General features: G+C 43.1%; 3 protein-coding genes across 5 annotated transcripts; all 3 read right to left on the bottom strand.

The window, feature by feature from the left end:
- Positions 1-193: 193 nt before the first annotated feature.
- On the bottom strand, positions 194-2,154 carry LOC147209823 (uncharacterized). Its single transcript, XM_086105852.1, has 2 exons — positions 1,951-2,154; positions 194-1,736 (listed from the first exon to the last, which is right to left on the bottom strand). Exon 2 carries the CDS (start codon positions 1,731-1,733, stop codon positions 1,074-1,076), a length of 660 nt encoding a protein of 219 aa, XP_085961978.1. The 5' UTR covers positions 1,734-1,736; positions 1,951-2,154; the 3' UTR covers positions 194-1,073.
- A 1,895-nt stretch (positions 2,155-4,049) lies between these two features.
- atp5po (ATP synthase peripheral stalk subunit OSCP) lies at positions 4,050-7,067 on the bottom strand. The gene is made up of 7 exons (XM_086105851.1): positions 6,927-7,067; positions 6,601-6,651; positions 6,399-6,509; positions 6,182-6,311; positions 5,896-6,008; positions 5,697-5,783; positions 4,050-4,316 (listed from the first exon to the last, which is right to left on the bottom strand). The coding sequence occupies exons 1-7, from the start codon at positions 7,026-7,028 to the stop codon at positions 4,206-4,208; spliced, it is 705 nt and encodes a 234-aa protein (XP_085961977.1). The 5' UTR covers positions 7,029-7,067; the 3' UTR covers positions 4,050-4,205.
- Positions 7,068-7,906: 839 nt separating this feature from the next.
- LOC147209825 (UDP-N-acetylglucosamine--peptide N-acetylglucosaminyltransferase 110 kDa subunit) lies at positions 7,907-23,031 on the bottom strand. Of its 3 annotated transcripts, none has more exons than XM_086105848.1 (22): positions 22,652-23,031; positions 21,701-21,851; positions 19,981-20,224; positions 19,795-19,863; positions 16,483-16,599; positions 16,297-16,376; positions 15,951-16,146; positions 15,697-15,837; positions 15,512-15,612; positions 15,116-15,269; positions 14,792-14,893; positions 14,506-14,685; positions 14,198-14,356; positions 13,966-14,055; positions 13,727-13,852; positions 11,916-12,086; positions 10,432-10,548; positions 10,080-10,250; positions 9,631-9,783; positions 9,276-9,533; positions 9,038-9,156; positions 7,907-8,928 (listed from the first exon to the last, which is right to left on the bottom strand). In XM_086105848.1, exons 1-22 carry the CDS (start codon positions 22,686-22,688, stop codon positions 8,748-8,750), a joined length of 3,117 nt encoding a protein of 1,038 aa, XP_085961974.1. In that variant the 5' UTR covers positions 22,689-23,031; the 3' UTR covers positions 7,907-8,747. The 3 variants fall into 3 exon arrangements, with proteins under 3 accessions (XP_085961974.1, XP_085961973.1, XP_085961975.1); XM_086105847.1 differs by having other exon boundaries at positions 21,701-21,881; XM_086105849.1 differs by lacking the exons at positions 19,795-19,863; positions 19,981-20,224; positions 21,701-21,851; positions 22,652-23,031 and adding an exon at positions 17,941-19,788.
- Positions 23,032-24,377: the final 1,346 nt, after the last annotated feature.

Consider the following 24,377-nt stretch of genomic DNA (forward strand, 5'->3'; position numbering starts at 1 on the left):
CCACAAGCTAATCCCAACGTGTAAGATAGTACACGTGATTATAAAGGTCAGTTATCGGTTATTATAAATGTATCGCTAATTATTTGAACACAACGGTAACTAATGTATAATGTTACAGGTTCATTGTTGTATCGAGACATGGAGGTCCTCTGGTGTACACAGAGGGAATCACACCTTCTATTGAACAATAAGCCATAGGCAAAGCAATTTTATTTGGATTCTTGTTTGTCAACAAAGTGCAACAACATGCCGTGGATTTGTAAGTAATATGGTTAGAAAACAGTGAAAAGTATGTGAGGGTGTGTTTAACACCCTCACTCAGACATACATGGTAACAATGGCGCGCCCAGCAACTACAATGTATTAAAACCAAGCAGCCTCCATGAGCTTATACGGTAATTCCCAACCTGTGTGTCGTGAGAGCGAATCAGGCGTGCCACAGGAAAGCATTCAAATTGACTTGATTGGTCCAAAAATGATTTATTTACTAGAAATGATGTCTCTTTGTTCAACTATCTACGGCAGCAACATAGTGACAAGCAGAGCAATTAAATGCTCTTTGACTTGATGGCAGAAGGCACATAATTACCTATGAATACCCTTAAGTGCCATTTTTGTTTGGTGGTTTTGAGCCTTGGCTCAATAAAGGTTGGGAACACTGGTTTATGATACTGTACATGCATCATAAACAACACTGTTAAAACTTGAAGTTGTACCAAAAATCCGGTATTTACAAGAAAACAAGCATGAATGTTTTAAGTGGATAACACATTTTACATACGTTCAAATAGTGGTGTTATGACTGGCTGTTTACCACAAAATACTTATATATATACTGTATATATAGAAAACTGTACAATATACTGGTCCGACGTGTTCAAGGAGGCATCATAAGATGACAAAAGAGTCACTTTTTTATCACTAACATAACATGCATGCTTCCCTGCCAAGACAATTCTTGGCAAAAGGGATTTTTTTTTGACAAAGATAAGACTGTACGTTGAAATTGAGTTAGGAAGTTGAGGACAAATGCTTGGCTAAGTGTCATCATTTTTTTTCTCTGCGCTCCGATGTTATGAACTGTTTTCATTTGGTTTAACGAGAGGCTCACACAAGTTTCTCTTCTCCATCATGGCATAGGCAAGTAGCGGAAGATCACAGCCAGTGAAGTCCAGCTTCGTCGGACTAAAGTCGAGTTTCTTGGGAGCATCACCACCACTTTCCTGCTCCTTAAGCTTCGCTGGACTCTTGACACTACCGGGAGGCCTCCCGGGGCTCACCTTATAGCCGGCTGCTTTGGTGGTACCGAGGGGCCGCCCCGGGCTGGTTTTAAAACCAGCAGCTCTTGTGGTCCCAGGTGGACGTCCAGTACTTGTGCGGTAACCAGCTAACTTGGTAGTTCCCAATGGTCTGCCTCTCCTCCCGGACTTCACTTTGCCTGTTTTTTTTGTGCCGACAGGCCCTGCAACCTCCCCGCTGTTGACTGTCAGCGGCTGAAGCTGAAATGAATTCTGGGTCTCTTGCGCCGGACCCGCCATCACTTTGTGCATGTTCGGTGGCAATGGAGCCAGCCCTGCAAAGGACAGGTGCAAGCCAGAGTTTGAGGGAGAGCAGGGGTAGAACTTGTTAGATTGGAGGCTGCATAGATCAAATCGGCTTGCCGGGTGGCAATCTTCTGCAGGTGCCATACAGAAGTCATTGCTGCTGCTGCTACAGGTCACTTGATGCATCATTTTCTGTTGAGGGGGGTGGGGGTTGGGTACGCCAAAATAACACGGCAAATTATGTTATACACTCAACAATACAAGCACCTGGGATCACACTAAATGTTAACGCTACACACAACACGTTATTGTCCACGAGGCAATGAAGCGAGGCATGCATATACAAGTAACGTGGTTTTCTAAAGGAAACATTAACATACATGGGGGGGGGGGGGGACTCACATACCTCAGTCTTGGGATAACACACGATGAAATGTTAATATCGTATTTTTAACGGTCATGTCTGCGATGTACGCCCAGGTGTCCGCAAGTAAAAGCGAGCAATGGCTTCATCTTTTATAATCCTTCAGACGGTAGGCGAAATAAGACAGGAAGCCATTTTCGCCTGAAAAAAAAATCGTGTAGCAAGATGGAATAACCGCGCATGCGTATGCGTTACGATGTCGTATTTCCGGGAAAACCGTCACCCGAGCGAAAGGTTGACAAAACGGGGGGCATTACACGTGTAGTACATTTTGTTAAATTACACAAATCTCGCATTTTGGTAAACGCGTTGCCACAATTCATACCACGGTTTAACGAGTCCACCGTGTTCAAAGCTGAACGAGGCAAAGAAAATGCGGTTTTAACCTAAGACCCAAACTCTTGCAAGGCATGCATTTTTATTTTCTCTTTGATATTTAGGCTAATTGGGACCTGATGAGTGTAAAAACAAAGAATTATCTTTTTACATGATGTAGTTTCTGAGAAAATGATGTCCACATATGAGGACATTCGTTTTAAATTTGAGTGAACACAATAACGTCACAATTGAGTAATGATATGCAAAACTTTATTTGTTGCCTGAACACAGCAGCATTTTTCCCAAGTGCAAAAACAAACTTCAAAGCAACACAGCAGCATTTTTCCCAAGTGCAAAAACAAACTTCAAAGCAACAACTTGTGCCCCTTTACGCAAGTCTATGAAGTGCTGCTAACAGTTGCAGGAGGACAGATATAAAAAAAACTTCAAAGCAACAACTTGTCTTCATGCCTATGTATGAAAGGCAGAGTAACAGTTGCGATCTGCCTGTAAGCAAAGGAACACCTTGCATGTAACACACTGCACTCGAGTTTTCCCTGAGCAACCTTTTAATCTGCATCGTGATGCGTTCTTTGATTGTACCACTTCTGGCAGATGTGCATTCGCCTTCCTGCGGAATGAGATATGTAGCACTGCACGCTGTTTCCCTTTGACTGAAACCTCCGTGTCATCTTCCTGCTCTGAAAAGTCAGTGTTGTCGTTGTCTCTCTCAGCCAAGAAGGTCATGGCCACTTCCATGCGGAATTGAAGGAACCGCATGATGTCCTTCTTTGGTGTGCCATTCAAAGTGAGGTCTTTGCGGTACAGTAGCCAACTGTTGGCTAAAGCCAGATCGGTAAAGTGCATCAGCATCCGCAGTGTCCATTTTTTTGTAAGGACACTCATTCGATAATAGCTCATCATTCGATCCACAAGGTCCACTCCACCCATCTTGGAGTTGTATTCACGGATCACACATGGTCGAGAGATGGTCACATACCGTTTTAGTTTTTTGTCCCATCTCTGGCACGTGTCTTCTGGCTCTTGGGCATGTATAGCAGAGATCATCAACACTGGTTTATTGTCAAACCACTTGGTGACACAAATGTTTCCATCCGGGTTGGTAACTTGTGCTGAGGTTCCTCTTCCATTTTTTTTCATAGTCTTGTCACTGGGCAATTTCTGCACTGCAGCAGCAACTCGATTTTTCATAACTGTACCAGTTATATACATTTGCTGCTTCATGTGTTCCGCTGCCTGGATTTCTTACTTTTGCAAAATTCAACTTCCACAACACATATTGAACACTTCTAAACATATCTGAGAAAGAATCAGCCATGAAATGTGTTTTTTTTTTTAACCTGGTCGACTTGGATCGAGAGGAGCCGTCTGAAAGTTTGAGTCTGTTGTCTGCCATCTTGATTTTTTCCATGTGCTTGTTACACTCTTCTTCCACCACAAGAGGGTAGTGTGACGTCCTCGTAAGTGGACGCCAGGCCCTTGTAGTCCAAAATTTAACAGTCGTGACAACCAAAAACGTCATGTCCACACATGTGGACATGACACAGTGTTCTAAAACACGACCACAATAGTAATAATAAAACCCCATTGACACAATTATGTGAATAAATCAATAGCCATCAAAATTGGCCCTATTAAAGTTTAATGAGTGGTAGTTCTTGGATCTCAAAGGGTTGGGGTGTCTGAAAGTTGTCATAATGTTGCCAGTCTGTGTACACATAATTTAAAAATAAACACAAGTATATTATTCAGGTTTTATTAACATCCAAGTGATTTTAAGTACAGACACTGGAGATCTGAACCATCTGCAATGATCAACGGGTAGCAATCTACATTTATCAGTATGTGTCCACTTGATGGTCATTTCTAAAACAGATGCAAGATGAAGTCCACAGGACTTAGGATTCTCTCATGAGCTTGGTCAGTTTCTGAATCTTTGTCTTTGTGGACATGTCCACATACTTGTCCCCAATGCTGACGATCATCCCACCCAGGATTGAAGGATCGGACTGAAAAGAGGAAGACATTGTAAGTCGCATACATTTTGTTACTACCGCACAATCCTAGTGCTATATATAGTCCTCAAAAGGGTAATTAAAATGTTTTTAATGAAAATAAAAATCTCATTTAAAAAGCAGAAAACATTCACTTGCATACAAAAGTAAATTGCGAATACAGTGGACCCCCCATCACCCAACCACATATTAGTTCTACATTTGCAACTTCACACATTTTTTTTTTTCTTAACATGTCCACTGTTACTCATAGAAAAGGCACTTATTTAGTTTCCTGAAACAAGGCCCAAAAACCTCAAAACAAGTTTTAGCAAAAATACTGCCTACAGTAGGGGTCACAAACCTTTTTGAAAGTGCAAGCTACTTCTTGAGGACCGATTAATACAAAGGGCAAGCGCCGTTTCTTACACACTTCTGAAATATAATTGTCAAAACTGCCTCCAACTATCTGTTAATATGTGGAGATACTGATTATGTTAACATAATAAGCAACACTGATTTAAATATTCAGTTGCTATTATAAAACTTTATTTCAATAAAATATATAGCACATATTTTCAAACGATCACTTCACTGGTGAGATATTTTTAGAACAGGCCCACAGGCTACTCGTGGTACTTGTGGGCTACCCTGGTGCCTGCACGGGCACCATGTTGGTGACGCAGAGTCTACAGTATGAATATGAATATGTATTGTACTGTAGAGTCCCTTCAATCGAGCCAACGCTTATGTCCGCCATAAACACATTAAAGAGAAAACCAAACATTCATAGTACTGTTCAACCAAACTTCAGCTTGACTCAACTTTACCTACGATTTGTGACTGACAGTCGGCAAGAATGGAGAATAAGATGATGGCACCCATGTGTACTTTGGCTCCGATAGCTTAATAAAACTAGGACTAAACACGGCAACAACACAATTTGAATCAGTTTCAACTGCTCATATGAATAGCTGTGAATTCCTCTACAACTGCCAGTTTGTGTTGTGACTGTGGATGTACAGGTTTTGAGCTAATAAACACCAAAGCACCAACTGCCTGGTCAGCCTAGTAGCCCAGGAGGCAGCAGCGTTTCCCTCAAACACAGGCTGAGATTGTTGGCAGCATTGATGTATTTTTTATTTTATTTTATTTTTTAAACCAGACTGCACTGCTTCAATAATTCTGAACCCACAAGCGGTTTCCGATACAGGAGTGTCTGAAGATCTCTGCATCTGGAATGCTATTGAAGTGTTTGTGTTTGGTATATTTATGGGTTAAACTGTTAATATATATAACTTTATTCGATCGTGGTTGAAATGCAGTCCTTACGATACACTACTCGTGATGAACAGAGAAGATGGTAGGAAAGTGAAATGTCAACTAAAATTGTACCTTGGTTTCCATCTTGATAGTTTCACCCTTCTGAAGAAATCCATTAAGCGCAAGTTTCAGCTCAGCGAGATTAGCTGGATCCAAAGGCTGAAATGAATATATATTGATTGGGTGCATGCAGCTATGTATGACTACAGTAAATAATCATGGTAAAACATGATTCTAGTAATAAGCAGGCAGAAACATTTGTGCGACCTACCTGAGCAGTGGTTACAGAGCAGATCACCTCCCCACGGTGTGCACTCATCATCTTGCCAAAAGCAGTGATGACATCACCAGTTAGCATCAGACGACCATTATCAGACAGAACATCTGCACAAACCAAAAATACATCAACACATGTACATTTTTAGCCAAAGCTATAATGATAACCAAGTCCTGCATGCTACACAATGTAAAAATACTGTGATATAGTATTTCTCACCAGCAGTTGTCGAACATTTCTGAAACTGTTATTCAAAAATAAGCGTCAAGCGACAACTCACTGATGAGGTTCATTGTGATAGGGGAGACTTTTGCCTTTGCAAGGGCATCATGAAAGGTCTTCTGCTTGAGGCTCCGCTTCACATGAGGGTTCATGACAATACTAGAAATTTTGGGGTCCTTGATGAGGGCCTGGGGGTAAAAGCAGTATTAGAGAAAAGTTAATAACGTCTGCAATCTTCCGAGCCTGCTCGGATCACCAAAATCCTCTTTACTTACATTCACTTTACCCAGTTCCTGCTCGACTTGGTCCAGTTTTTTCTGCTTACTGGCAGCTGAGAACAGAGCAGTGGCATAGCGACCTTCCACGCCATAAACCTGGATTGGTGGCTGAATGGAAATTCAAGATAAGATTAAAACACTGATTTAAAGTTCTGTCGTATGAAGAGTCGGTCACGCCACATTTTACATTTATTTTTACCTTGACCAGTTTGGCTGCAGGCCTAATGGCTGATGTGCTAACCAGGCGGGCCTGCAAAAAAACAAGGAGCAAAATTGTAACATTCATGTTGTCAAGAACGTGAGCGTGTTAACATTAACACAAACACTGTCCCTTGCAGCTAACGGGTAGGCTAGCACTTTAGCAGTCATTCAAGTGCAAAGCCGCGTGTAATTATTTGTGGTATTTTAAATCAACAGCGGGTCGCCATCGAGTTTATAGTGCATTTACTATCGTTTATATCCACGAATATCGAGATGGAACTCATGTCAAACAAATAAAATGTTCACATTTATTCAACGTCTTACCTGCTGTCCTAGCATGCGTGCTGCCATTTTCTCCTCCAGCTGTCTAGACTGGAACCCTCGACTGCGCATGTGCAATGAAGAGAGGAGATCTCGTCTGTCCATGGGGGTTGTAGTCCTTTAACTGGAGTGTGGACATCTGTGCCCTTCAGGAAGTGCTAAATACATATCATTTTTCAAACATAATTCCAGTCATGCTAATATACTTCATAATCGTCACATTGGCGTGTTTGAGTCTCTTCCCACAAGCTGTTCAAGACGCGGGGTGAATGACACGATAATTACCATTCGTCATTTTTTCTGCATTTAACCGGAGATCCCAGTTTGTTGTTAGGTGGGCGTTTACAGTACAGTACTGGCGTTTTTCTAGCTAGCAAACGTTTCGGATGGTCAGAGGCCGACACCGCACTACTCTCCTGTTTGCTCTGGAATGAGAGAAGCCACCAGACGTGGTGTGTGTGCTTTAAAATTAAAGCCAAGTTGACACAGACAAGATTTTACGTGAATATTCACAAAAGCCAACTTTTGTGTTTTATTTTGTCCGTTGCTTTCAAAATAAAAGTCTAAAACAAATAAGCCCAAGATCAATGTTATTGCTACTCTATGTAAGATGCTTTTCACGATGCATTGACTTACTGTTAATGTCTATGTAGAGCAGCTGCTTTATCAAAACGAGTTGGCCTCGGATGACACAATGTATTATAAAATCAATTTTATTAACTCATTCCATGCCACTGTGCCTCAACATGAAAGCAGATGAGGGTTTAGTTAGATTTTCCCCAAAAGGATGCTTCTATTTCACGCACATGGGGATTTAACCACATTAAAATGCACAAATTTATCTTGCCTGGAACATGAGAACAGGGCCCGCTGCACCTTTTCCAAAATCGCTTTACACATGTGCATCCTTACTTCCATCCTCCCTTACCTGAAACAAATTTAAATCACTGCGTCTTTGTATATCAACCATACCCATACAAATGTTTGAGACTTTTTTCAAATTGCCATCTTTATTTTTCCCCATATCAAGAGCAAAGCATAAGTGACAGCATCAACTCAAAAAACTATACAAAAACAAAACCGCTAGGAAAATACTTACCAAGGCTGTTCCTTCAGTGTGATTTAAAACGAGACCAATCCGATCTTTCAGCTATTCTGCAATATAGAACTTGAACTTCTTAATCAAAATGACCATAAATGTTAGTAAGCAGTGTAACATCAAAAATGAGACAACTACTTGACTGCAGATTTGGTGAGGAGAGGACATCATTATAACCCCCCCCAAAAAAAAATACACACCTATCCCTTTTTGTCATTAAATAAACATCTGAGGAGAATCTGTGAAGCAGTTGCAAGGTATGCTAAAATGAAATGTTCAAAGCTGAAAGAACGTGTGTAAGACTTACAATTTCCATGGCATACATTCACATAAAAAAAGAAAAAAAAAGAATCATTTTATAAATAGAACTATACGGGTTGGATATTTGTGCCACAAGCTTCAATTAGTCCTGTACTTCCACACACACGAGAAGAACTACTACTGATCCAAGTAGGTAAGAGTATTCAGTGGTCGTTCAATTGTCTCATGCGTTCCTTTACTGTCGTCTCAATCACATACAAAACGTGATTGGGGGTTGGGGGGGATAAATGTGTGTATTCACGACACTTTTAGCCCCACTTCGAGGCGAATGTGCAACACAATCATTCACAGAAGAGGGCTGCGAGTAAACCATTCAAACTAGGATGCTCATGACAGTTTGGGATAAAATGGTGGGGAGGAAACACTGTGGTATTTTGTGAATAAGTTGAGGGCGGGCTTCCAGTTCAGGCACTGTCACCAGTTTCTACTGTGTGGACTTGAAACATGTGTTCTGGTTTGTTTCCTTTGCTGTGGTGCTCCCACATCTGCAAGTAGAGCCTCTCCAGGTCCATCGTGTACTGCTTGGTGTTGAAGAGAGGACTACAAATGCGCTGCTTCCAAACACATGCACGAATCATCTTCAAGCTGCGAGAGGAAAAAAAACAAAAGGATCAATCGGTCTCAAGTTCGACAAACATTCAAAAAGGTAAATCAATAGAACTTTTTCCCCAAGGTAGAATAAATTTCTTCCTACTATTCCATGTCAGATCCGAGTTTTACTGCTATGTCCTCATAGTCCTGTCGACTATGGGCGATGAGTTCCGGACAGCCAAGGCAGCCGAGTTGTGAAGCAGCCACTCGTGAAGCAAGGGTCTCACCTGTACGAGGATGTATATGGGTGATCATAACTCAAGTGATATTGTTTACATACTCTTCATACTCTTGAGAAATAGTGTGTGTGTCTGTGTGTTTTGGTCTGAAATAACCAAAACCTCACCTGGCATAGTGACCATGGGTGTTCCAGCCCACAGAACATCCATGCCTGTGGTGTGACCGTTGCACAGAGGCGTGTCTAAGCATACGTCAGCCAGCTGACCCCTCCGAACATGTTCTTCTTTGGGGGCCACTGGCGAGAAAATTATGCGAGAAGCGGGGAGGCCCATGTTCTGAGCGTACTGCTGGATGTTGGGCTCACCCACAGCAGGGAACCGAAGGAGCCACAAGACACTGTTCTGCACACGTTTCAGGATCTGCAGCAAAGAGGAGTTGCAAAATATTTTAAATGCAAGCTTAAAATAAACTTGTGCTATTAATGTGTAGTGCATAATCGAAGAAGCTCTGACTTACATTGGCCCACATTTGAAGGGTTGGGGGGTCAATCTTGTAGAGTTGGTTGAAGTTGCAGTAAACAATGGAGTCCTCTGGAAGACCATACTGGGAACGGGTGGTCACAACAATTGTGCGCGGCACTTCCTCTCCCGTGGCTGCTTTATTGTTGATCTGAAATGGGGGTGAAAACAATCACTTGTAAGAACATTATAGCACTCGATCGCAAAGCATGCAGCGTTCCTCAACATCCAGACAGAGAAAGTAGCATTAATCTGTCTGTACATTCACTCTAACCAATGGTAAGCTGCTGGTTCAATGGAATTTTCTCAGAAAGTATTTTACTTGTCCCTCAACCATCAAACAAACTTAATACATTTCTGGTTAGGTGCAGAGGTACTACTCCAATGCCCATTTGCACTGGTTCAATAGAAATATGTGGAAAATGATCCTCTTACTGTAATACATACCTGTGTGGTGGCAAGGCCATTGCTGACGGTGAAGCTGTTGATGGTGACCTGTATTTGGCCTTGGTTGATCATGTTAATGATTGCTTCAGCAGCCGTGTTCATGGGAATCACAGGCATAGACAATGCTCCATTTGCGTCTGCAGCAGACTCCTGATTGTTGTCACGTTTCATCTGGCCCACAGAACAGATTCCTCCAAAGTTTGAGTTGCATGTTTAGCAAATTTTGTACAAACAAGTCATCCTTATTCAACTGTCAGGAATAACTTACAAGTGGATTAGTGCACCACGTTCAGTGTTGTTTAACAAAACCACTCATATTATTTTTTTTTCCACCTTCAAAAATGTTATCTACCTTGATAACTTTGACATCTGGCAGACTGTCCAAGAAGGCCTTCAGATCGATACCATTGAGAACGATGCGGTTGTCAAAGATGTGTCCGTTTGACTTGAAATCAATCACTGCCTTTTTCTGTGGGTACAAAACATACCGGCACAATTAAAAAAAAAAAATATATATATATATATATATATATATATACACCGTATTTTCACGACCATTCGACGCACCGTATGGTTGGGCGCAGTCTCATTAATGGGTGCTATTTCTGTATTTTACACATAGACAAAACACACTGTATTATTGGGCGCAATTTTAAAGTGGTAAAACATACGCCAGCTTAAACATACGGCATGCATGCGCGCACGCTAAAAACACGTTAGCTTGAAGCATACGGTAGCATGCCAAGACATACAGATACAAGCTAAAAACACGTTTTTAAAAAGGCAACGGAAGACTGAGTTCCGTTGTATTTTATTTAGCCATCGTACAATGTACTCACGTTTTTCGATCAATCATCACCCAGAAATCCATCAAAGTCCTCATCCTCTGTATCAGAATTGAACAATTGTGCAAGTAGTGGTAATCCATCAAAAACGCTGTGTTCCCTCTCGTTGTCAGTCACTCTCATTGCCATGTGGCTCCACAGAAATGATGCCGGCTTTGCCAAAAACCCGAACAACAGTGCAAGCAGACACGTTCGTCCAAGCAGCCACAATGCATTTGCAAATTGTGGCGTAACTCGCCCGGCGCCGCCTCTCACTCTTTGTAAAGTTGTGTTTGCCATCGATCATTCATTGTTCCCATGCCGCTCGCAACTTTACTTTGAACGCCCGGGTTGATGCCGATGTCCAGCGGTTGGAGTTCTTTAGTCAAGCCTCCGGGAATAACGGCAAGCTCAGAGTTCATTTGCTTGACTTGGTTTTTCACCGCTGCTGTGAGATGGGCACGCATGCCAAAAGCATAACCGATGGCTTGAAGTTTGAACTGAGCTTCGTAGGCGTGTCTCTTTGTAGAATTTATTTTCGGGGGTTCTTAGAAACCAAAACCGAAGTTGTTTTGCAACAATGCACATAGCCACACTCTATACAGGTGTTGGTACCTGCTTGGGGCGTACCTTTAGCGTCCACTTACACGCCCACCCTTCACTCATTGGCGGACATCTTCCCCGCATGCCTGTCCTCACTCACATCTGCCTTTTCTCTCTCTCGCTCTCCATATGTGTATATATATACACGCCCACCCTTCACTGATTGGCCGACTTCTTTGCCGCATGCCTGTCCACAGTCACTTCCGCCTTTTCTCTATATAAACAGCGTGTCGGCTGTCAGTCAGGTTTTGGAACTCAGCGCAAAGACAAGACGCTCCGCATCATAAGGCGTCCTGTCCATTTTGGAGAAAATTTTAGACTTTTAATGGCGCCTTATAGTCGTGAAAATACGGTATATAAATTAGCAAAATAAATGAATAAAATGACAGCACGTGGAGGCAGTACAAACCTTGAGATGAGGAAACATGTTGGCATGATCACCAATGAAAAAGGTATGTGGCATAAAGGCAACCTTCTCAGAATATTGCTCAACTACTTCCCCAGGTGATGTCTCCTTATCGGTGATGATGTAGTCCATGAAGGGTGCGCCGCTGGTTCCAGGGTAACCTAGCCACATAGCCTAAGGAGAAAACAAATGACTTTAAAATGTATTATTATTTTTTTAAAGTCAAGCCATACACGATTGACTCTCAGAGACACAGCCAAGATGAAGCTTAAAATTATTAAGCATCAATAAGCCTGGTATGATAATTTTTTCCGGGATGATAAATTTTCTCACGATAAACAGTTTTTTAAAACGCTCATCAACCATGACATTTTCTAATGTAATAAAGGTATCTTGGCTCAACAAAATGTTGAAAGGGTCGGAAAAGGGTGGAGTGCCCCCTCTGGGTCGGGGAGGATATCTTGCCCCAAGTGGAGGAGTTTAAGTATCTTGGGGTCTTGTTCACGAGTGGGGGCAGGAGGGAGCGGGAGATCGACAGGCGGATCGGTGCAGCATCTGCTGTGATGCGGACGTTGTATCGGTCTGTCGTGGTGAAGAAGGAGCTGAGCCAAAGGGCGAAGCTCTCAATTTACCGGTCGATCTACGTTCCAACCCTCATCTATGGTCACGAGCTATGGGTCGTGACTGAAAGAACGAGATCCCGGATACAAGCGGCCGAAATGAGTTTTCTCCGCAGGGTGTCCGGGCTCTCCCTTAGAGATAAGGTGAGAAGCTCGGTCATCCGGGAGGGGCTCAGAGTCGAGCCGCTTCTCCTCCACATCGAGAGGAGCCAGATGAGGTGGCTTGGGCATCTGATTCGGATGCCTCCTGAACGCCTTCCTGGTGAGGTGTTCCGGGCATGTCCCACCGGCAGGAGACCCCGAGGAAGACCCAGGACACGCTGGAGAGACTATGTCACCCAGCTGACCTGGGAACGCCTCGGGATCCCCCGGGGAGAGCTGGAAGAAGTAGCTAGGGAGAGGGAGGTCTGGGCTTCCCTTGCTAAAGCTGTTGCCCCCGCGACCCGGCCCCGGATAAGCGGTAGATGATGGATGGATGGATGGGCTCAACAAAGGTTGATTTCTATGTGATATAATCAATAATCTTCAAATTTAACACTCAAATTGTTGAATACATTTTATACGATCTACTTGTCGTGTTTGTATAAACATATACAATCCAGCAATTTCAAACAAGTTATAATTTTCCAATGCAACAGTGACATTGCATCGGAGCTACACGGACTGTACGCTGGCTGGTCTCACTGTCAATCAATTTAGCCACTCGAAAAAGTTATCTGGTACCAGTCAGAAATTCCTGGCGGTTGTAGCCAATGCTCTCAGAAACCACAGTGCATAAGCAAGCGATGAAATTATGCAAAAATGGCACCCTAGACGATAGCTGTAAACCGTACGATGGTTGGCATTCATGCTACTTGGTTATTATTGTCGATACTCCACTATGCTGCGCCTCACTAAAAACGCAAGAGTTGTGCGTGCACGAGACATGTCAGCCGAACTGGATCAGTCGCACTGAACCATTTTTCTTACCGTTTGTGTACTTATGAGGGCCAACTCCCACAGCAGTTGAATGACGGCAGAAGCAAGGAGCAGTGTGAGTGATCGATAATGACGTATATTAAAAAAAACGCTCGTAAATGACCCTTCATCAACTCTCACAAAACTGTTATGTCTATTTTTTCCTCATCCAATAGTAAGTCGATATAGCAATTACCCGTATCGTGACAGAAGTTTGTATCAATATGTTGATCTTACCTGAATAGGAGCAGCACGCAGGGCAAAAAGCTCGTTTCTGGCCCCTTTGGTGTAACCATTCATGTTGACCAGAATGTGGACCCCATCCTGATGAATACGATCGGCTGCCTTGCCATTACAAGGAATCTACAAGTAGAGATAAAAGAATCTGTAAAAATCCAGAGAGACTATTTTTCATAAATATTAATTACGCACAGCTCTATTTGTAGCCATGACCTTCAGAAAATACAAGACATCACCTGTGAGAGGTCTGTGAAATTATGAGCCTCTGCCACGACTTTCACTCGGAAATTCGTACTGTCATCAGGGCTCAGTGCGTAGCAAAACACCTTGGGTATGAAAGGGAAAGATTACATATTGAATAAGAATGATGAAATATTTCTATAAAACCCTACCCAATGATTCTTTTTGGTAAACTTCTTTGCAGCTTCAATTTATAACTAATAAATTGACTTGTTTACAGTGACTCACCTCAAATTTCTCAGGATTGTGCATGCCAGGAATGGACTGCATCAAGTGGGAAGTCGGGTGGTTGCCAAAGTCTGAGCTGACATATCCAACACGCAGTCGTCCACCGCTGGCCGTCAGGTCTTTTGGATGCTCGTAAGCAGGTTTGTGCAATGCATTGATCTGTTCAATAAGCAAACGTGGAAGAATGGTACGAGTCACAGGGGTTCATTTCAGAAGCTACACTAGGAGGTTGCATTGTGCACTTTGCAAAAACACTCTCAAAACCCTGGTGCGAATGACTCAAATATGGCTTGGAAGACAAAGTGTACCTTGTCCAGGCAAAGGTTCCCATGGCGCTCAGCAATGGCCTTGCGAAAGCCGTGAGAGAGTGGATACAACATACTGTGGTGGGGGTGAACCGATGGTAAGCGGTTCTTTTCCAGCTGGTCAGCAACAATGCTCACTAGCTTTTTCATCCGTTCATCGTAATCCGTCCAATCGCACACAATCTAAAAAAAATTATATCACGTACAGCAATGCTGTCAAAAAGTAACACAATGCCGAACATTGAATATGTAAATGGCAAAAAAACAGTATGAAAAAAACCCCACCAACCTGCAAGCAATGTGCCAGGTTACAGTAAGCATCGGGAAAATCAGGCTTGAGTTTCAAGGCGGTGCGGTACGATGCGATGGCTTCTGGGATGTTTCCAGAGTCCTTACAGACCAACACCATCGTACATGAGAAACATGATACACTCTTATAATAAATAAGAGGCAACCACGAAATTATCATGCAAACGTTTCTTTTTTTTTTTTGTCAATTCCCATCATAGTAGCTCGGGTAATCCTATAGTTAAAAGTACTAATAACACCGCTCGATATAAATAACAAATCACAAGGTCATTGGTGACACAGTCAAAAGTCTAACAACGCTTACTTTGTGTATTGAAGCCAAATTGCTGTGAGCGTCAGCAAACGCAGGATTGATCTGGATGGCACGGGTGTAGCACTGGAGGGCTCCTTGCACATCTTGCATTTCCTTCAACGTGTTACCCATGTTTGAGTACGCATCCGCAAATGTGGGGCTAATTCTGTAAATCACAGACAGTGTTAGCACCTTGAGTAAACCCTCGCTGTTATCTCTGAACAGCATAATTACAGTTTAAAGACAACCTGTGATCTCTCGTGTTCTGCTGCACCAGATTAAAAGTCAAAACTGTATATAATAGTGGCATTGTCTGACCAAAAGTGAAAGAATCACATACATTTGGGTGTGGTGTGGCACAGCTTGACAACAATCAGTTATTCTGTATACTATTGCATGAATATAAACCTGATAGCTTCCTTGTAGTGCATGAGGGCCTCCTGGAGTTTTCCCTGTTGTTGCAGAACACTGGCCAGGTTGGAGTGAGCCGCAGCAAACTCTGGGAACACCTGGACACATTGAAGCCATTTTGATGGTGCTCCCAAACTGATATTTGACCCACGAGTAAACTCTTATCGATCATCAAGCCGTACCTCTAGCGCTTTTCTGTAAAGCTGAACTGCCTCCTCAATGTTGCCCTGTTCACGTTTGATGTTAGCCAAGTTGTTCAGGGAGTCTGCGTGTGTCGGGCACAAACGCAAAGCTGTGTTGTAGCACTCTTCTGCCTCAGACACCTGAAAAAACATTGGTCACGTGAACATTTCGTCATTGCTACGTCGAATGAAGTGATAGATCCTTCAAAGTTCAGGTCAGTGGTGTGAATCTGTGTTCCAAGTAGTTGCCTTACATTGCCTTTCTCCTTCAGTGCATTTGCCAAATTGCAGTAGGCATCTGGAAAGTGAGGCTGCAGCTCAATAGCTCGGCGGTATGTGTCGATAGCCAGGTCAATGAGGCCTTGCTCATAGTAGACGCAGGCCAGGTTTCCATGAACAACTGCGTGGTTGGGACTAAGACTCAGGGCTCTCAAATATCCCGCCACAGCCCTGGAAACACAACATATGCTAAAGCCTCATATTTAATCAACAACACTGAACTGCGCAAAATAAGATTTATTGTAATCACAACAAATTTGGTTACCTTACACAAGCTAGATAAACAATAGGTACAAAAACGTCAGGATGGAGATGACTGACCTGTCAAAGATTCGGGCTTCCTTCAAAACGTTTCCTAAATTGATGTAGGCATCAAGGAAATTTGGGTCCAGTGTTACTGCCTTGAAAATTGTCACACAAGACATACAAGTACACATATTAATATATGGGATGAACAAACAATATTCAAACATTTCTTTCTGGGTATTTGAAAATATAGCAACAGACCTTCTCAAAATGGTGTATGGCCAACCATATCTCCCCCTGGGCATTGAACACACAGCCCAGGTTGCTCCAAGCCACTGCGAAGTTGGGCTGAGTCTCAATGGCTTTCAGGTAACAAGCCTCGATTTCCCAGTGGAAAAGGCAACAGGAAAGGAAGAGAACAGATGGAAAGGGAAAGTATAGCACGGAGAGGGGAGGGCATGGGATTGTTAAAAAAAAGAAAAGAAAAAAGTGTGCGTGGGGGTGGGGTGGGGCGGGAGAATAAAAGCAAGAAGAAAAAAAACAACAAAAAAGGGAAGAGAAAGCAAAATTAGTGACTTAACTACGGGAAAACAAAAAGTGAGTCTACAGCATGGGCTCGCGTGCGCACAAGTCTGCTGCGCTAAGCTGCATTGCTTTTTCCTACGCTGCGCAGATCCAACCAACACCTACACATCGGCCCTCATCGTGCAGTTATGGCCACAATTTTAAAAGCTCGGTGGCAAAATGAATACCTAACGGTGTGAACTGACTTCAAACCACTGGAGTAGCAACAACCCAAATTGCTACACTCCCAATACTGAGCCAAATAAAGTTTGTGTGAATTTAAGCAACACCTCTTATGAAGGCATGACAACTCACAACCTGTGATGGTGAACCGATTGTGCAGGTCATGGTCCCTGAAATGCATGCGCGACAACATCACGCAGGTGGGGTTGCTGCCACCACAATGCACCACGCCTGCGCAGCCTCGCTCCTGGCAGAGGCCATCGCTTTGCTGCTTCGCTTAAACGGCCTGGTTCAATAGCCACAGACCGACACCCTCTGGCAGACAGCCTGCCACACCAGACTGGCATACGCCACACCCACCATCTCTTTGAATAATTGCGGTTGAGGAACCATTAGCACAGCGACAGGAGCCTAGGTTATGATGCAAATAACACGGGGCATTTTGAAGTCAGTAGGGACTGTTGAGAGCAAACTTGTACATGACCAAACTCCAGAGATATTGGGGCATTTGGGAGCGAGGCTGGTTTTAAGGGTGGGGAGGTCTGCAACCATGAGGCCATAGGGATTGGGGTAGAGGGTCGCGTGCTGGCGCGCTGTGCCTTTTTGGTTGCCTGGAGGGCTTCGCTGCGCAGCCCCTGCGCTACTATAGACTCACAGCGCAATATCTGCATCATCAGAGCACTGCAACTCAATAAAGAAGGGAAAAATAAAAAAAACAAAACAGGAAAAATAATCAGGAGTTATGTAAGAGTTAGAGCGTTCTTACTTGTTTTTCACCATTACGGCTTCCAAATCCAAGTTTCTTTATACTTAATCTAGAACTCAGTAATTAGTATAAGCATATCTTAAAAATGCTTACTGTCATTTATTTTGCTACTTTTCTCATTTGCTCTTCAAGAGATGCCACGAGAGAGGAGCTCAAGCGTGAAGTGAGGTGGTTTTTCTTTTTGGTGGCTGTTACAAACCCGTTACCATATTTTTGGACTTTGTCAGAGTGGTGGCCGCGGCTGGCTGGAAGAAGAGAAGACTGAGGCTGCCCCTAGTGTTCCTTTCCGCCGGGCACCTACGCAGGAATAGTGTCACCCACCTGAAACCTTCTATACAACAATTTCAGTTGAGGGAAACCAAAAGAGACAAAATCAGAAACAACATTGTTAGTAAAGTTGATAAACAATGCATTGGTCTTTCAATTTGGAAATGTAGCAGGTTCTTCCAAAACACATCAAGCATAACCAACTATATTTAGTATTCATTCATGCAAAAAAATATTTCAAAGAAAACCCAAAAAATGTTTTGGGGGAGCGAGATGGGGAAGAAAGGCTTTTTGTGCTTGTAACTTGAAGTCCTATCAATTGTACGAATTCAATTGAGCTGGCACTACAGGAGGGCAGTTACAGGCTTGATCTTAAACAATGAACTGATCCCATTGCTTTGAGGAAATTACATATCTGAAGCAAAATGGAACAAGAGTTAATTGTTGATTTTCGGCCTTTTAGCATTTTCAGGAAATATTTTAATGCTTACAATGCTTTGTCCTGGCCTGCTTTCTTGAATCCTGGCCAATGGGGTAGGGAGAAAAGTCTGTGGTTTATTTGGATCTAGAAGCCTCCACAGCTCTGAAATGAAGAAGTCATCGCTGTTGCTGCGCACGCCTGTCCTTTTCGAGCCGCATCTGACGCAGGCGGTGGAGTGCAGATTGTGAGCTGTCTGCTTGACACTGACGGAAGGCACCACTGAAAGGCACCCAAGTTGAAGTTTTTACAACTATATGGGTGACTATATCATGGCATAATAGAAAACATGGCATAGTTAGGCACAGTTGACTAAAAGAAAGAATGGGCACATGAAAAGCCCTTTGTGGGAGGGTGGGTGTTACAAAGGTCAGGAAGACAGCTCTGGGCGCGCACACTCCACCAATCCTTAGCAAGCGCGCGGGGGGCCAGGGAGCGACAGAGCTGAGGAGCTTGACACTCCCTGATACTCCATCCCCACTCCTTTAACCCCCCTCATCTAGCATAAAATAAGAGGGCCTGTAACCACTAGTTCAACTGCACACCTCCAGATTTGACTCCGCACAGGGAGCCGCTTGTAATCGGAAAATAATTCAAGTGGCCAATAGAAGCGTAAATGTCCTCAGGGTGAATGTTAGGTGGGGAGGAAACGTGTGTAATGTCCATTAACTGGATATAATACTGGAGGTACAGTGGTGAGGTTACAAACCATCTTATCTTTGGCACTGCAAATAGAAACTAGGTACTTATCAGTTCATATATTCTTCACAGACCGAGCCAGCATTTTCCCCCCACAGTCAACTATCAATTGTATGGAAACATTATAACAGATGGCTAGTGTTTGACCTAATAGAGCCTTTCTTCCTAAAGGGTGGGAATGACGTCTTTTCGAAGGTCAAAAGAAACCAAAAGGAATTAGGACAACTGGTAAGATACGGGGTTGAAGGGAAATGTCTACAATACTGGGGAAAACTTAAAATTCTATAGAGAATGTTTTATCATTAAAATAATGATTTATTAGTGTATGTTTACTCACATGGGCTTTATCATTTAAGATAAACATTTTTTTCAAAACATGTATGCAATGCACACTTTTTAATGAGAGAGGAGAAAGACCTGTTTTCTGATATATAACGGGGCAAACTGCGGTAAAGGCGAGGGTCTCTATTTGCTTAAAAAGGAGAAGAAAAAAAATGTCAGTGGCCTAAGGACGGCTCTAATAGGAGGGGTGACACTAAAAACAACACAGACAACACAGAAAATCCAATCAGAGCACCACATTATTTCAAACACCAGACCACGACACCAGACATACCTTGGCCTCTTCCAAGCGCCCAAGTGCTTTAAGCAAGTTGCCCAAGTCACTGCGCACACAGTAAAGATCCTGAGAAAGAGAAACAAATCACTTCGATATTTTGCAAACAACTGCTTTTAAGCTTACAATTGTTTGCTCTTGCTACTGATGGCTTGATCCAAGTCCAACGTGTAGTGCTCGACTTACAGGGTTGTACTGTAATGCAGACACATAAGCCTGCACCGCTCCTTCCATGTCCCCTGCGGCGACCAGAGCTGCAGCCAAGTTGATGTATCCGTCGATGAAGTCCGGCTTCAGTCGCAGAGCATGCCGATAGTGTTCAATGGCCTCCTGCAGTTGCCCTCGCTCCTTGTACACATTCCCCAGGTTGGAGTATGCCTCGGCCAGCATTGGGTTCTGTTTAATGGCCAATGTACTGAAATGAGCTGACCTGTTGGGTTAGAAACAGAACAGAAGGGTCAAAAATCCGCAAGTGAATTTCTGGCACCAAGCAATATGTGAAAGGAAATCTACAGTATACATCTATCCATTCTCTCATATAGCCTTGGACACCTATTTATGCAATTGCACCCTTGAGAAGAAGCAATAATCAAATCAGAGAGGTCACACACATATACTTGGACATGCAGATACTTGATGTCTCCAACTTGGTGGAATGAGCACAAGGGCCTTCTGAAATGCTCACTTTAAAACATTATCTTTAAAAACAAGGAGGAAACTCATGAACCTGCTCAAAGACCTCACACTGAAATTAATATCAAAACTGTTTATGTGCCTTTGTATGTGCTGCTGTTTTGGTTAGCATTGGGGGTCATTGGGGTCATCAACCAAAGATTTAACATTCCTGTGTGAATGATATGTAGGGGCTGAAGGAACGACACGCGGCATGCGTTTTTATTTCATGAGGGTGAAAAAAGAAGCCATCTACTTAGCTTGAAAACGCAACTGGCAACATATAACGTATTACAGAACAAGACACACTTCTACAATTGTCCAAACAAAATACACTCCTGAACTAAAACGCATATTGAAGCTGTGATTGTTGGTCATATTGTATGCAGCCTCAGGCATGGCTCCTGGATTTTTTTCTCTCCCAAGCTAAAGGAAGTTCGACCAATACAAAGGGGGGCTGAGAAAATTATTCATAAGTATATCTTAGAATATAGATAAAATGCTGGAGGGGCTTAACTTTGACGATACAAATTTCTGAAGGTGCTATAGCACCCACTAGACCCGGATTTGCGCCATTCATGCCCAGCCTTAATAGGTCCAGCATACAAGAAGGGCACAGCCAAACAGACCCAAGTGGACAATCGCGTAAACAAGAGTTGGCATTTCTTCACCCCACACCACGCAATTGAGCACCGCACACCTACTGACAGGTTCTAGCAGAAAAAAATGCAATACCGAATAAGGATTTGGGACTCCAAATACGTATACCGGTAACAAACTGCATTCATTATTGTTTTGAACTATGAAAATTGCAAGAATATCAAGTGGAGAGCGTATGAATTTGGACTTTATGGGAAAATGTTTTCAAAATTTCATCAACATAACAACCATCATTTGGACGACAATTATTTTGATTAGGACTCAACAGTCGGCCTCTTTTCTGTGTGAATATACTGTACTTGAACTGAAGATCGATTTGATCTCATTGATGTCGAACAAACTAACGTCCTGCATGTTCAACATTTTCAGCCTGCAACATGTAAGACAATAATTTCTTGATGAAACCTGTCAATAAAGACCTTAGTCACTGAGGCCACTGCTGGGAGGCAGTATTTAATTAATGAGCAAGCAAAACTCAGAAAAATGGTTCTTTGATGACAGAGAAATCGCTGACTCCCTGCAGCTACACCGCATCTGTGTTGCATTGGACCCATGACGAGCCCACCTCACCTACCTGTCAAGCCTTCGGCACTGGAAGTGAATAGAGGAAAGGAGCAGCAGCACGCCTGTGTTATCAGGCTCCTGACGCCACAGCTGCATGCAGTGGCGCTCTGCTGCCTCAAAGTCCCCTGACTGATATTCCCGATGTGCCAGCTCAGCCAACCCTTGGAAGGAAAGAATACGTTTTGACGATTCTGGAGCACCAACACAGCCCAAGGAACAGGGGGAAGGGGGAAAACAAGACATTAGATGTGATGGATGGAAAATGGCAGACAAATGAAAAATAAATTATAAATACTGATCACATATATATTCAACAAAAAACAAGATGGTGATTTTTATTCAACGATAAAAAGTTGAGGGTAACATCTTTCAATACAAAGTGAGGGAAAACAAATCTTATAAATTGGGCATTCTGTGAAAATAGGCATGTTGCCATGCATGAAGAACTGCTGACACACAGTAATGCAAAAAGACTGCTCGAGCATAGTTTATTTAAAATGGGCATGCTGCCTTGAAAACATGCAAATGCTTAACTTAAAATTGATGACAAAATACATGCATGGGGTGACAAAACAAATATAGGCGCGGGTCAGGCTAGCATCATTCATTTACAGAGAGGATGAGTATCAATGCTCAAATATTGCTTTTACGTTAATCCTGCACATTAAATCGGACGTATTAAGGAGGAATTAGGTTGCAGTTAACCTTGCAGAACAGGAACTAAAAGACAAATTCACATCAGCCATCGCAGGCTTGATCATGTGACAAATGTCTATTATATAATGAAGCTAGACTCTGACAAGACACAGTTGTCTTTTTAAAACCACTACGATACAAGATACACACCAAAATGTTCACGTTGTTCCAACTCGGTTATATCAACGCTCAAAATGACGGCCGGTTTCTGTCGCCCCCCCCCCCCCCCTTCTTACGCCATTTCATCTTTTAAGAGGGAACCAACCTGTGCTATCAGCCACGTTCCCCACGGAGGTGGTCATCTCCTCGGTCTTTGAGTCTTGCACGGTGGACGTCAATGTGTCAGCCGGCAGGTTTACAGTTTTAAAAAGAATAACGTGCTACCGGGCAGTCAGTCGTCTTTGTGCAACAACGAGCAGAAAGCACGTTGCCAGCCAAACGGCAAGCCGTTACCTTTAATTTTCGTCACGTCACACACCGCTACGTCAACGTTGTAGCCAATGCCTGGTTCAAAAATAGCTTGCCAATTCAAGTCGATTCACGATAAGTATTCGGAGTAACATTAAACGTATTTTTTAAGCTAAGGCTAGCTATAGCTTCGTTACAACGCACTCATCGAGTAGAAAATGGCGAAGTGGGTGTAACCAAATTTTGGCCGGGAAGTAGTTCCTCACCGTGTCATTTCGATGCAAAAAGCGACGCGTAAAAAACATCAAATAATATTGTATTCATCTAACACTTAATACTGTTATGTAAAATTTATGTTTTATTTATCAACTAATCATAATGTTCTCTCGAAACAAAAAAAATACTAAAATGCCAATGGCGAACTATTATGCGCGGAAGTATACATTAGCGCAGTAACGATAAGGACGGTGACTGTAAAACCAATGCGCGAGATGTTTACCTGACAGTCTAAAATAAGATCTGTGCAGATATTCAGATGACAACTTTTAATTGCTCACTCACCATAATGCATGTAAAATTAATAACTTGTAAATTCAAAACTAAACGTTACATTAAGTTGAATTGTCATTGTTAGTTCACACTTTTCAGTTAAAAAAAAGTTTATTAGCGTGAGTGAATATGTCGTCAAATTGACCTGCATCTTACTGAGAGTACAGTACTATTGTATTCCGATTCATTTATTACTCATGAGAGTCGTTCAACAACAAATTACCACCGCCATAAGATAATTTTATCACAATGATTCATATATATCAAGTACGTACTGTATTAGGAAACGCGTGGGTGGGTGGGGGTGGTACACGAGGTCCCGAGGTACACCCTGGACTGGTTGCCAGCCAATCGCAGGGCACACATAAACGAACAACCATCCACGCTCACACTCACACCTCAGGAAACTTTAGAGCAGCGGTGTCCAAGTCGGTTCTCAAGGGCCGCTGTCCTGCCTGTTTTCCAGCTCTCCCATGGACAACACACCTGATTCAAATAATCAGGAACGTTCTAATGCTGCTTCAGTGCTGGCCGACGAGCTTACCATCTGAAGCAGGTGTGTTGCAGCCGGGAGAGCTGGAAAACGGGTAGGACAGTGGCCCTCCAGGACCGGAGCTGGACATGCCTGCTTTAGAGTGTTCCATTAACCTGCCACACATTTTTTTGGAATGTGGGAGGAAACCGGAGGACCCGGAAAACACCCACGCAGGCACAAGGAGAACATGCAAACTCCACACAGGAAGGCTGGCACCTTTGCACTGTGAGGCCGACACGCTAATCAGGGGCTGCCCGATTAGGAAACATTCATTCATTCATTCATCTTCCGAACCGCTTTATCCTCACTAGGGTCACGGGGGATGCTGGAGCCTATCCCAGCTGTCTTCGAGCAGTAGGCGGGGGACACCCTGAACCGGTTGCCGGCCAATCACAGGGCACACAGAGACGAACAACCATCCATGCCCACACTCACACCTAGGGACAATTTAGAGCGTCCAATCAGCCTGCCATGCATGTTTTTGGAATGTGGGAGGAAA

This window comes from Hippocampus guttulatus, chromosome 2 (genome assembly GCF_054856545.1).
Source record: "Hippocampus guttulatus isolate MCC_2025c chromosome 2, RoL_Hgut_1.0, whole genome shotgun sequence".
Taxonomy (NCBI): Eukaryota; Metazoa; Chordata; class Actinopteri; order Syngnathiformes; family Syngnathidae; genus Hippocampus; species Hippocampus guttulatus.